At 34.8% G+C, this 12,998-nt stretch overlaps 1 protein-coding gene across 2 annotated transcripts in view; it reads right to left on the bottom strand.

Moving 5' to 3' along the window:
• The window catches only part of rasgrf2b (Ras protein-specific guanine nucleotide-releasing factor 2b), a 138,149-nt gene that overhangs the window by 59,726 nt on the left and 65,425 nt on the right, over nt 1-12,998 (bottom strand). For both annotated transcript variants that reach the window (XM_056458497.1, XM_056458499.1), the window contains exons 3-5: nt 8,041-8,188; nt 5,316-5,405; nt 4,966-5,219 (exon numbers count right to left, since the gene is read on the bottom strand). In XM_056458497.1, the coding sequence (XP_056314472.1) occupies nt 4,966-5,219; nt 5,316-5,405; nt 8,041-8,188 (492 nt within the window). The remainder of the gene's footprint in view (nt 1-4,965; nt 5,220-5,315; nt 5,406-8,040; nt 8,189-12,998) is intronic.

Here is a 12,998-nt window from a genome sequence, read left to right as displayed (position 1 = left end):
CATAATTGCAGGATGGGTAAACGGATTAAAACATCTTTTACCCACAGCAAAGTTAACTATAGTTAAGTTAACTATATGCAAAAAACAAAACTTAATTTGATTTTTAACACTGTTTTTATCATTACAGTATCTGTTTAAAACATTTTCTTTTCAATGGGTTAAAGTTTTTAAAAAGACTGTTGAAATAAACTATTTCTCTTTTATGCTATTCAGGAGCCATGTGCACCCACTGACAAATCTGCTTTTCTCTATCTCTCATTCAAGTTCAGGTGCTTTATTGGCATGACATGTTGTACAGTATTGCCAAAGCATTTTAGATGTATAAAATATGTAATATATTGGCATCATTAAATTAATAAAATATACAGCAAATGAATTAAGTATTTAATGTCACTCTCACGATTGTGTGCATAAAATTAACGACAGCTTAAAAAACGAAAGCAAAATCAAATCCCGAACATTTGAGTAGATTTAAAAAAAAACTCAAAAAGGTGCAAGTCTCTGTGAAACTGCAGAGCACTTGAAACTGTCTTTGGGAGTGTTGGCAGGTCTCGTGCACACAGAACCAGCAGTATGAAATGGGCAAAGGAGAGAAGATTTTTCACTACTTAATCAATTGCTTAATCAATTTGTTTATATTGGGTGGATACAAAAAAGTGTTAAAAGATGATAATAATAGTAAAATGTGTAAAAATAAAAGTAAAGTAAAAAAAGTAAAAATAGTAAGGATAAAAAAATGTGCTAAGTAAAGTTTATGAGTGGGAAGCACTACTGCAACGTTCAAAAAAGTCAAAAATATTGGTGGCGGCAAGGCTAAAACACAGTACAACACTTCAAAACATATATTGGGTATAATTAACATACTGTACCATATTCACTACATTTAAATGAAATGTTTCAAAGCACAACATGATGCAGCTAGTCTACACTACAACATCATTTGGTATAATTATTATAATTTTGATGAACAGGTTCTAAAACATGCGGCATGGCAGGTGTGGTGTTGCTGACTATTTCTGTGTTGCAGACAGATGCAAACGGAGTAGTCCAAACCAGCATGCAAACAAGCTGTCACAACACTGCAGTAATAATGTGTCAACACTGAGGCTCACTTGTATACATATTTTACATAGCCCAGGCTAATCGGGAAAACATGCTTGTGGTTTAATTTCTACAAAAGGATATTATGTTGCTTTTTGCATCACTTTCAGGGTTGTGTGACACTCGTTGCTTGGTTTAAACAGACTGCAGTTCATATGAAAAAATGGGTAAATGTTAAAGCTGCTATAAACTACCTGTAGCAATTGGTCTGAGTTCAGATACACTGCAAAAAGCAATTAGTTGACCTTACTTAAAATAAAAACTGAGCAAACCCTGTGCCTTAAAAATATTAAAGCTGCAGTGGGTGGTCTGACAAAATGCTAACCGTTAGCATAATAGCTTTGAGAAAACAGACCTTCCCTTGCAGTCCAAAGCCATGCCTCCTGAAATCACGAACGCGCACCTTAAAGATGACAATAGACAACCCACTAGATCATGTCACTCGCCAGTTACAAATCTTTATAGTACTTTATAATACTATCCCGAACGAAAAACTGTATTATATCTAGCATGTTTTTAGTTGTGTAGCAAGCAAAACTGCAATAATGTGCAATATTTCATGCATGCAAGGATCACTGGTCTCACTCTCTCAGTCCTAGAGAGACTACTGCATGCTTAGTGGTTGGCCGGTGGCGTGCAGGAATTACACTTATTACTAAGCCATATTTGCATGCAATTTAAGAGCGAATATTTAAAGTAGCATGGTAAACAATATAGGGAACTATAGTAAACTATATGCATTGGAAGATTTTGGGAGTTTTGCAAACAAGTAGGACATGCAGTCAAATTTTACGAAGAGAATGTTGGGTAACACTTTATAATAACAACACACTATGAATCATTTACTAAGCATTAGCATCTAGTGAATTCATTATCTGTTAAACATTAAATCTACATTAAAAAGTGTTAGTAAGCAGTTTATAACTGCAGCTACAAATGCTGTATTCTTGACTTATAAACACATGTAGGGCGGCGCAGTGGGTGGTGCTGTCACCTCACAGCAAGAAGGTCGCTGGTTCGAGCCTCGGCTGGGTCAGTTGGCGTTTGTGTGTGGAGTTTGCATGTTCTCCTTGCGTTCGCGTGGGTTTTCTCTGGGTGCTCCGGTGTCCCCCACAGTCCAAAGACATGTGGTACAGGTGAATTGGGTAAGCTAAATTGTTCGTAGTGTATGAGCGTGAATGAGTGTGTATGGATGTTTCCCAGAGATGGGTTGCTGCCGGAAGGGCATCTGCTGCATAAAAGCAAATGCTGAATAAGTTGGTGGTTCATTCCGCTGTAGCGACCCCAGATTAGTAAAGGGACTAAGCCGAAAAGAAAATGAATGAATAAACACATGTAATGTGCCCAATGATTGTACTTTCATACTTTGTTAATGATTTAATGTTCATTGCTAAATTAAGTACTGCATTATTTACAAACCATTTGTATTTAAGAGTAGTTGGTGGCTTTTAAGATCATTCAGAATGAGTTAGTAAATGATTAATAAACTATTCAAATAAACGTTTATATATCTTATTATTCAGGCACATAGTAATGGTTACTATCAGGGCTTGACATTAACTTTTTTGATCACCAGCCACTGTGGCTAGTAGTTTTCCAACATTACTAGCCACTCGTCATTTTCACTAGCACCAATTTTATTGTTGTGAAACTATATTTTATATTTATATTTACATAAATATGACTTTGACATGCTAAAACTACTTGATTTAGATTTTGCGTTATTTCCACATGCCTCCTCATTCATTTCACTTTTTGTGTCGTGTCAATAATCATGAGCAAATGGGTCATGGTTTCATAGTGTTACAATTAGTTTTTATTTCACATCATTTTCAGAGCTCAAAATTAAGGATTTACCAAATGATCTCAATAATCTCTGACCACACCAAACATAAACAATTAATTATTTCTTAGCCACAAATTTTAAATGTGTCAAAACAAGCTAAATATGGCTGTATTCTATACTTTTTATTTAACAAAACATATGCACAGTAATCTGTCCAGGCTAAAGGTCTTAGATCACCAGTTAACTACACATAAATGGGGAGTTAATCTCCCATAAAGCAATGTTATTGTAAAAAATGATAATAAAACCATATTAAAACAAAAGAAAGCAGGTAAGAACTTACCGTGTGTTAATGAAAGGATGGTCACAAACACACACGGTTAACGTTAGACCCATAAATAATCTGTTAAAAGAATGGGTAAAGCGAAAGCAACTGGCGCTGCTTACAACAAGTCAACTCTGGAAATCTTGAAAGCAGCAAGACTGTGGGTACATGTCCATCACTTTTTGTCTAGTCTATTTGAAAGAGAACCGATCACAACAGTTGTGTTTCTAGACACAGTTGCTTCACGCAAGGAAACGGGAGCGCGCACGCGTTTTAAACAGTCGTGGCATCACCTCAGCTGTAGGCGCGAGTAATTATCCTCTCATTCGGTATTCACAGGCTTTATATTGCTTACGCGAACGCAATTATTTTTGTCAGTCGTGTGGCTTCTCAATCACAAGATTGACTTTGCATCCACATTGGATCATCCTTCTTGTCGAACCCTGCTTTTAAGAATTATTATCTGGGAAAATTATTTTCAACCAGCCAACGTGGCTAGTGGGAGTGTCTGTCTTACCCGCCACTGCTGAAATCTACCCGCATGTGGCGGGTTGGCGGGTGTTAATGTGAAGCCCTGGATACTATGTATGTTAATAAATGCTTTATTAACTCAACTTCATGCAGTTTTGTGACCTAATCTAAAGTGAGGACTATTTATGCTTTATAAATCCATTATAAATGACAATTGAAGGCTTGGTATCAAATGAACAATAATCTTTGCAATCTTATCTAAAAAGTAAAATTACTGTAAGTTTAAACATTGGCGAATAACAGTAGTGTCAAATTATAACATAAAACTGGATAAAACAACAACAACAATATAATAATTTAACAATATAATAAGATGCAATGTTTAAACTGTACAGTAATTTTAGATAAGGTTGCAAAGATTTGTTTTTTTATTTGATACAGTTTTATTTGTGTATCTTTAAATAAATAGGAATGAATAATGTCATTTATGTACTTTTTTTCCTGTTTAGAATTTAACTGAGCCTCTATTTGTCATTTATAAGAGATTTATAAAGTATAGATAGTCCTCACTTTAGATTAGGTCACCAAACTGGATGAAGTTGAGTTAATAAAGCATTTGTTAACATACATAGTAACCATTAATATATGCCTGAATAATAAGATATAAAACGTTGATTTCAATAGTTTATTAATCATTCACTAACTCATTCTGAATGATCTTAAAAACCACCAACTACTCTTACATAACTGGTTTGTAAATAATGCAATACTTAATTTAGTAATGAAAAATAAATCATTAACAAATTATGAAAGAACAATTATTAAGTACATTATAAATGTGGTTGTCAAGAATACAGCATTTGTAGCTGCAGTTATAAACTGCTTACTAACGTTTATTAATGTACAGTTGATGCTTAACAGATAATGAATTCACTATTTGCTAATGCTTAATAAATGGTTCATAGTGTGTAGTTATTATAAAGTGTTACCGAATGTCGTTTTTCAAGCCAACACGGTCTCACAGCAATTTGTAACTTTTTGATTTAGTGGCTAATTTGTATGAATTTGTATGATTTCATTTGTACAGTTTAGTACAATTTGATCTTTGCCCAAATACAGTTGGGTTTAAGGGAAGGGTTGGGTGCCACGCATCCTTTTTAAAATCATACATTTTGATATGACTGAATTTGTACGAATTAGCCACTAAACTGACAAAATTTAAAATAGTTAGGTTTCCTTATGAGATGAGGTATTCAAGTCATAAAAGTCAACCCTTACGCACCTGTTAAGGAAGATGCTACTGACATCATCATGGCTTATAGGTGGTTTCTTGGAGCTGGCGGCCATTCTGAGCGGCCTTAGGAAGCAGTTGACTAAGATGGAAAGCTGATGGACATACTCAGTCTCAGCCTCCACCATGTTGAAGACGATCTGATTCCTTTTCCTCATGCTCTCAGCATGAGGAGAACAGATGTAGTCCTGCACAATAATCTTCCACTTCCTTCTACATAGCCACCCTCGCATGAAGCTCTGGACCTACAAAGACAAAGTGTCAAAGATTATAATTTGTGGTCATTTGTGTATGATGATCGAGACCAAGCAGAATAACCTCAGGAGGTTGTTTATTTTTACCTTTTTAATTTTTTTAATATCAGGATCTTCCTCTTCCTGAAAAACATGGTAGGGGCGCATTCTTTCCTTGGTTTTGTTCAAGGCTATAATCTTTAAGAGAGAACAAAATACGACATAACTGAGCAATACAGTTTAAAAAAACGCTTGCGAAAGGAAATTGATGGAAGTGACTGTCAAGATGATTGGGCAGTAAATGGTTGCTTTGATTATAATTTGACAAATCAGCTAAAGCTTGAGTTTTTACCGCTCATCCTTCCCAATGAATGATCAGTGTGTCATAAATTTGGGTCATTGCGACCCTGTGTGGGTGCTGGCACATCAGATATCCATCTAAACTTCCTCTCCATGGACAATTTCCTTCCTTCAATCAACAGCCATCATCAAAAAGCTCTCGTACTAAACCTTTATCAGGCATTTACTCTGGATGCAAATCGGTTAAATGCCCTGCAGCTTATCTCCCAGTATGTGTGGTCTGCATGCACAAACCAATGACTTTAGTTTACTGAAGCGCTATTGTGCTTTAGATTTAAGGTAGTAGTCCTATTTGTCATACATTCAGTTGAAATCAGTATGATTAAATCCCCTTTGAAATAAGTTTTCTTTTTTAAATATTTCCCAAATGATGTTTAACAGAGCTAATAATTCAGGAAGTTTAATAATTCTGACTTCAACTGTATATTCTTTGTTCATTTCAGATAAAAAATAAATAAAACTCACTACTCTTTTCTTTAAAAGTGGATGATTGTAACAATATATTTATTATGGTTTTACCGCATCTTATAGTATGCAACATTTGTGAATATGTTCAAATCACACCCGTATTGTTGTAAACTGAGCATTCCATATAAAAAAGCATAGTTACATATGAAAATCTTGACTTTATGTTATCGAATGATTTTATGTTATCCAGTAGTAGTCATTAATTTATTTTACAATGTTTTTTTTTCTCCTCATGAAATATTCAAAACTCACAATGAGTTTGAAAACAGATGCTTTTATTCTAAACAACAAAGCATTGCTCTTATGGCTTCATCATTTATTCATAGAAGAATACTACTGATATATTAGACACGCAACCACATAAAAATATATTGTGAATATTATTAAATATCAGATGTGCATCTAAAATGGTAGTGCAAGAAAAACATTGTGTAATATCAGGGTATCAAGTACAGTAAGCAGCCACTTAGGACCCCAGGAAATTTAGGGGCCCCCAATAAATACCTAGAAGTATAAATTATACACATAACATCGTTTTCTATCATATTTTGTATGATGAAGGTCTAGCAAATTAAATTTTAACGTGATTATATCATCTACACAAATTTGTCTTAAATTTATTATTTTCGATTTACTAATTTTTTCAGTTGTGAATTCATTTTAGGAAAACAAATCGTTTAAAATGTTGAGATTCCATTAAGGTAAAACATGGAAAAGGAGATTCAGTGATATACAAGATAAATAAATAAATGAAAAGTTTATAAAACTACAAATGGTTTCGGTTTATGACTGTTGGGCCCCATGGCTTGAACTGCTTAGGGCCCCCAAATTACTAAATCCGCCCCTGATAACTGTGACATACTGTGGACTTAAAACCAACAGGAACTGAAGAACTTGATGTGGCGTGTCTAGAAAAATATTGACGTTCAGTTTTGCATGAACCTAGTTAACAGCATTGTCCAGGGGATTACAGATTGTCAATGAGGATGATAGGAACCAAATAACTATTGATAAATGTGTAAATAGTATATATACTATACACACACTATGTAAACTATACAGGTATATACTGTATACATTTCTATTAAAGTTATCTGATATATTCAAGATTAATTTGTTCTGACCAACTGTGAAGAACTGGGATCTTGTCAAACCTTATAAGCACTAGCAAATTAATTGTGATAGATGTCTGAATAATGGTTGGTTTGAGGAAAATGGATGGATGGATGGATGGATGGATAGATGGATGGATGGATGGATGGATGGATGGATGGATGGATGGATGGATGGATGGATGGATGGATAGACAAAAGTTTATTTATGTAGCATATTTCAAATTTTACAATGGCAATTCAAAGTGCTAATCACAGAATAAAATAATCACAATCACACAGTAAGTATAGGAAATAAAAACAACAAAGAATTAAAATGATTAAACACAGATAAAAAATGTATTAAAACAAGTTTCAGATATATACTGTAGCTACATAGATAGATACATAGTGAGCAGTTCGTATAATCAGCTTAATAACGATAACACCTTCCTCATTGCTTTGCATTGATTTACACTCTGAATTGTGTGTTCACATGCCTCTGACCCTGCAATGTCAATAATAGGGCATAATAGTCGTCCCCATGGTGACTGAGCCAATGGGGAGCACAGTTCCCGGTAACATGCCTAGGGAACAGAAAAGGTGCAGAGCCGCAGAGATGCTCTTTGGTACACTTGGGACTGAATATGCTACTGGTAACCTTAACTACAAAAAGAAATAGCACAAACTAGAAGAAGCAATAAGATAAAACTACAAACCTATGCTATGCTCCATATCAGGATTGTAAAGTCACAAATGCTTTTAGTACATAGGATCATTCAGTAATGGTGACATTTTGGAGACCTGCACTGTTATTAGATTAATGGGATCTAGAGTGGTTCACTGATTCATAAAATTGGACTACACGTTGGAAAACAGCCCATTAAATGGCACAGCTCAAGCATAGACCGTACCTCAGCTTTAAGCCTCTCAATCTCAGTGTCTTGGTCCTCCAGTTGTGTGCGGAGCTGGTTTGCTGCCACTTTCTCCGTCTCCACGATCTGCACCAGGTGGATGTATTTCTGCATGAGAACCTCACGCTCGATGATGATGTCAGAGTAGCTGGAATATAAGAGTTTGGTTGGTTAAGCAGGGTCAGACACTATCAGGTCACTACTGCATTTGATAATACAGTTAAAGTCAGAATTATTAGCCCCCCTGAATTATTAGCACCCCTGTTTTTCCCCCCCAATTTCTGTTTAACGGAGAAAAGATTTTTTTCAACACATTTCAAAACATAATAGTTTTAATAACTCATTTCTAAGAACTGATTTATTTTATCTTTGCCATGATGACAGTAAATAATATTTGACTAGATATTTTTCAAGACATTTCTATACAGCTTAAAATGATATTTAAAGGCTTAACTAGGTTAATTAGGTTAACTAGGCAGGTTAGGGTAATTATGCAAATTATTGTATAATGATGTTTTTTTCTGTAGACGATCAGAGAAAAACATTGTTTAAAGGGGCTAATAATTTTGACCTTAAAATGTTTGTTTTTTTTATTAAAAACTGCTTTAATTCTAGCCAAAATAAAACAAATAAGACTTTCTCCAGGAGAAAAAAATATTATCAGACATACTGTGAAAATTTCCTTGCTCTGTTAAACATCTGTTGGGAAATATTTAAAAAAGAAAAAAAAAATTTAAGGGGGGCTAATAATTCTGACTTCAACTGTATATCAACATGTTAGATCATGTAATATTGTGCTGCCTAATTGGTAAAAATGAAGAGTTCAGATGCAAAAGCCTCTAAATGCTATCAGAAATCTTTCAAAATGAGCATTTTTCTATTTTTTCCCTATGTATTTTCAGATATTTCACTGTTTTGGTGATGAATGGATTATTTTCATTGTCTTCGAAGTCAAAGAACAGCATATAAACACCGCAGACAAATACAGGAGAAAATGCTCATTTTAGAAGAACATTTCAGATGGCATTTAGAGTTTTCTGTATCTGAACTCTTCATTTACATTCACATGCTTTATTACACAGCTCGAATACTCAGTGTATGGTCAGTCATGATATTCCAAGGTACTTGGAATAACCAGTAACACATTTGGTTGATTCAAATCGTCTTGACTGTCAATAAATACACAGTTTTTGACTGATCTTGTGACTGAACAATACGTAAGTTAGTGCTCCATTCAGCTGGTTTTGTTTCTGTTAGATTTGTCCTTAATTAAACAATTCATCAATTATTATGGCTCAGAACAACCTTTTGAGTCTATTTTTTATATTTTGTGGCAAGTAGAAATGTAATAAGTGGGATAAAGTAGATACAGGCAGTTGTTTTCACTTAATAAAACCCTTATAAATCAATCAATCAATCAATTAATCAATCAATTAATCAATCAATCATAAAGCCTGTCAGACATTATTCTGCAATAGCAACTGCCTGAATGTACTTAATTCCTTACTAATTAGAAACATCAAACTAGCACTAAAGCTTGGTACATTGGGGTCATAAAGGGATAGACATGGTGAGCATCAAAACTCAAGTATGCTGTGGCAACAATGCTCATTTTGTATTAAGAGGTAAAGAAACGTGCTAATTTCCAATATTTTTCAAGATAATTTATACCACAGCATCCTACCATCAGCAGACTGAACCGCTGACACAGGCAGAATAGATTCATGCTTTTGTGTTGTCTATGCCAAATTATGACCCCACTATCTGAATGTCACAGCAGAAATTAATACTCATTCAACCAGCCCACCCTTTTCCAATCATCTATTGTCCAGTTTTGATGACCCTGTGTGAATTATAGTTTGTTATTATAGATAACAGCAGTGTCACCGCTGTGCTCTTCTGCTGCTGCTGTAGCTTACCTACCTCAATGTTATGTATTAAGACATGTGTTTCTGCCAGTAGTCATTTGAGCTTGTTGTTTTTCTATCAGATGAACCAGTCTGGGGTGCGTTTCTGAAAACCTTCACTAGTCAACTAAGTTCACAAGTTCCATCTTTACAAACATAGTTTACTGATTTGGTGTTTCCTAAATCCATCGTCCCAATGAACATTCGTAAACTGCGTTGCCGTAAAGCTGTAGATAGAATCATAGTTCCTGGCTGTGTTCTATTGCCAGTTACCCCCCTAAACCCCTATTCATTTAGAATGTTCCAACATTTAAATTCGGAATGATTAAAAAAAAACATTAAAGGCATCTCTCTTATGTGTAATTTGCTTTAAAGTATTACTTTTAGTTTAAAATAAATTTGACGTTTTATTTCTTAAAACATTTTTTGTTTTTTGTCTAAAAACGCTTCTTGAATTAAGATTTTTTTTTAGATATTTGGACTTTAGATAAACAAGACAAAAGCATTTTTTGCAGTGCATGGTTATGGCTTGAAAAAACTTGTCAGAGTTGCTGCATCGGTCATGTGACTGAAAACTATGAATGCACACTCTCTGATCCTCTTTGATGCGCACATCTAATGAAATAATTTTTACCTGTTTAACTACATTTTAGTCTTGTCATAGAGATCAATCTCACCTACAATATCTTAACAAGAAAGCCATTTAACATGCATCACAATTATGTCCTTTAAAATACAAGTAAAGATTTGCAAAGTGCACTAGCTGTGGTGCACCTTCTCTTTAAGTATTGTCCATATTTTATTTTCAGCTACATTTAAATGAACAATGTCAGCCTGTTTGACTAAAGGCCGGTGCGGCCTGTCCAGATGTTCACATGCACATCTGCTCATGGAGAACCCACTAATCCATCAGATTCAGCCCATCTTCCTAGTGACGCAACATAAATGTACACTGCAGCTTGAGCATAAATCTGTATAAGAAGTATAAATCTCTGCAGTGTCACCATGAGAGTGAACTAAATCTCTGAGGGTTTTTGTGTCTGCAGATTATTATGAGCATTTGTGTGTGCGTGTGTGTCTGAGCAGAGGTGCCTAAAAACAACATCAGAAATTACTGTAGTTGGTTCCACTCATGCAGACCCCAATCATGTGGCTTAATCATGTATCTCTTATAGATCAGTGCTTGTACTGTATCTCTCAGGTTAAATCTTTATGGTGCTATTCACATATTGTGTCTAAAACCATGTTAAAAACACAACATGTGCTTCTTCCTTCAGAACTCGTTATCCTCTGCCGTTTGTCTTTGCTATGGCCACCAACAGCTGTTTTTTTCATGCACGGCACATATTTAAATAGTTAAACTTTTGCCACTGTGTGGATTAATACTGAATGTGTGTCATTGTTATTACTTGGAGTTAGGGTTAAGAGCAGAGTAATATGTTGGTGTTTAACTGCATTGCTTTGTTGCATTCCTACATTGGGCTCTCACATACTCTGTGTGCTACTTCATAGCCGTGGTGGACATTTCTGTCTGTCTCGCGTTGAACCCAGTCAACCAATCACAACAGACTGGGTCATCTAACCAATCACAGCAGATTAGCTTCGCACTAAGGAGGGGTTTGGGAACAAATTAATCGCTGAACAAATCATATTGGAGTCGTTGGGATAGTTAGGTAAACGTAAATGACAATGAAAGTGTTTTTTGACCTTACATGCATATCAGCCTGTTGTTGAAGACCCTCAAAACCAAAATATGACCCTTTTTAATGCTAAATATGGGCTCTTTAATACAATATAAAACAAAGGTCCTGTTTGTCTCAAATGTAAAGAAATAAAAAGACTTTTTTTTACTGTCCATGCATTGAGATTTGTATTCAAGAAGTATTAAGTCAAGTAATTAAATGACTTAATGAGCAGGTTTCTATTTTTTTAAACAAAGTAATTAGAAAAAGTATTTTAAATGCAATTTTAATGATGTAATTAGTAATTAATAACTGTTTTGAAATAAACTTACAAAACACTGCATTCAAGCTGTGTCATTAGTTCATTGTCATGTCCAGAAAAAACATTGATTACAACCTAAAATCAGTGTAATGAATATCCTTTTTGTGTTTCTCCTAATAAATAGTTACCCAAATCACCAGCTTCGAATGTTCTCACTTGATTGAATGGACGTTATCAGTGGTTATCAGCTGCTAGATATGGGCCAGTAAGGGCCTTCTGTGCCTACCAGTAGGCTTAAAAGGCTATTTTCATCCATCCGCATGGTTAATCAGCTATACTAATAGAGAAGACTCCACAACCGGATCTGTTTTTACATTACTGTGATGGTTGGGTTTAGGGTAGGGGTAGACGTTAATGGAGTGGAGAAACTATGACATCAATTTGTATGCAAAACCTGGAAGCGAGTTAGCATTTAAGCAGTTCCGGTTCCCTTGTCCCAAAGTCAATGGGTTTTTTAAATGGGATTTTGATTAAATTGCTTAAATAAATGTACGTGGCAACCACAAACTCAAGATACTTTCACATTTTATTCTCAGACATAAAACACATTGGTTATATTCCATTCTTGATTTTTACTTTTCTTTAAAAAGGCGGTTGCTATCAAGTTGCAAAATGGGACTACAGGTGATGTCGGAGACATTATGCGTCATCGAGCTGAACTGGTCTGGAAAGCAGCCCGCTTGCGTTGTGCATTTGGATTTGTTTGTTATTTTCATAAATGGTATTTTATTGTTTGTAGTATTTTTCTTATTAGGAATTTATATTGTGTGTAGATAATGCCTTCACTTGTAGAGACCATCAAGACAGATTAATTTGCTGATCATTTATTTTTAATTAAACGATTTTATAAAGACACTGCTTACTAGTGCAGCCTGTCTCTTTTCTGTTCTCAGAAATCCTAATGTGTGAATTCATTTGTAAAAATACATAAATATTAACTGTCATCTTAACGTGGTCAATTGTTTTTTCCTCGTTTTTTTTCTTCATCTGAACACATTTAACTCTATGCCACAACTGCAATATTTACACTCCTTAACATGTATATCA

Source organism: Danio aesculapii, chromosome 5, assembly GCF_903798145.1.
Source record: "Danio aesculapii chromosome 5, fDanAes4.1, whole genome shotgun sequence".
Classification (NCBI taxonomy): domain Eukaryota; kingdom Metazoa; phylum Chordata; class Actinopteri; order Cypriniformes; family Danionidae; genus Danio; species Danio aesculapii.
The sequence above is the reverse complement of the archived record's forward strand: the minus strand, read 5'-3'. Positions and strand labels throughout refer to the sequence as shown.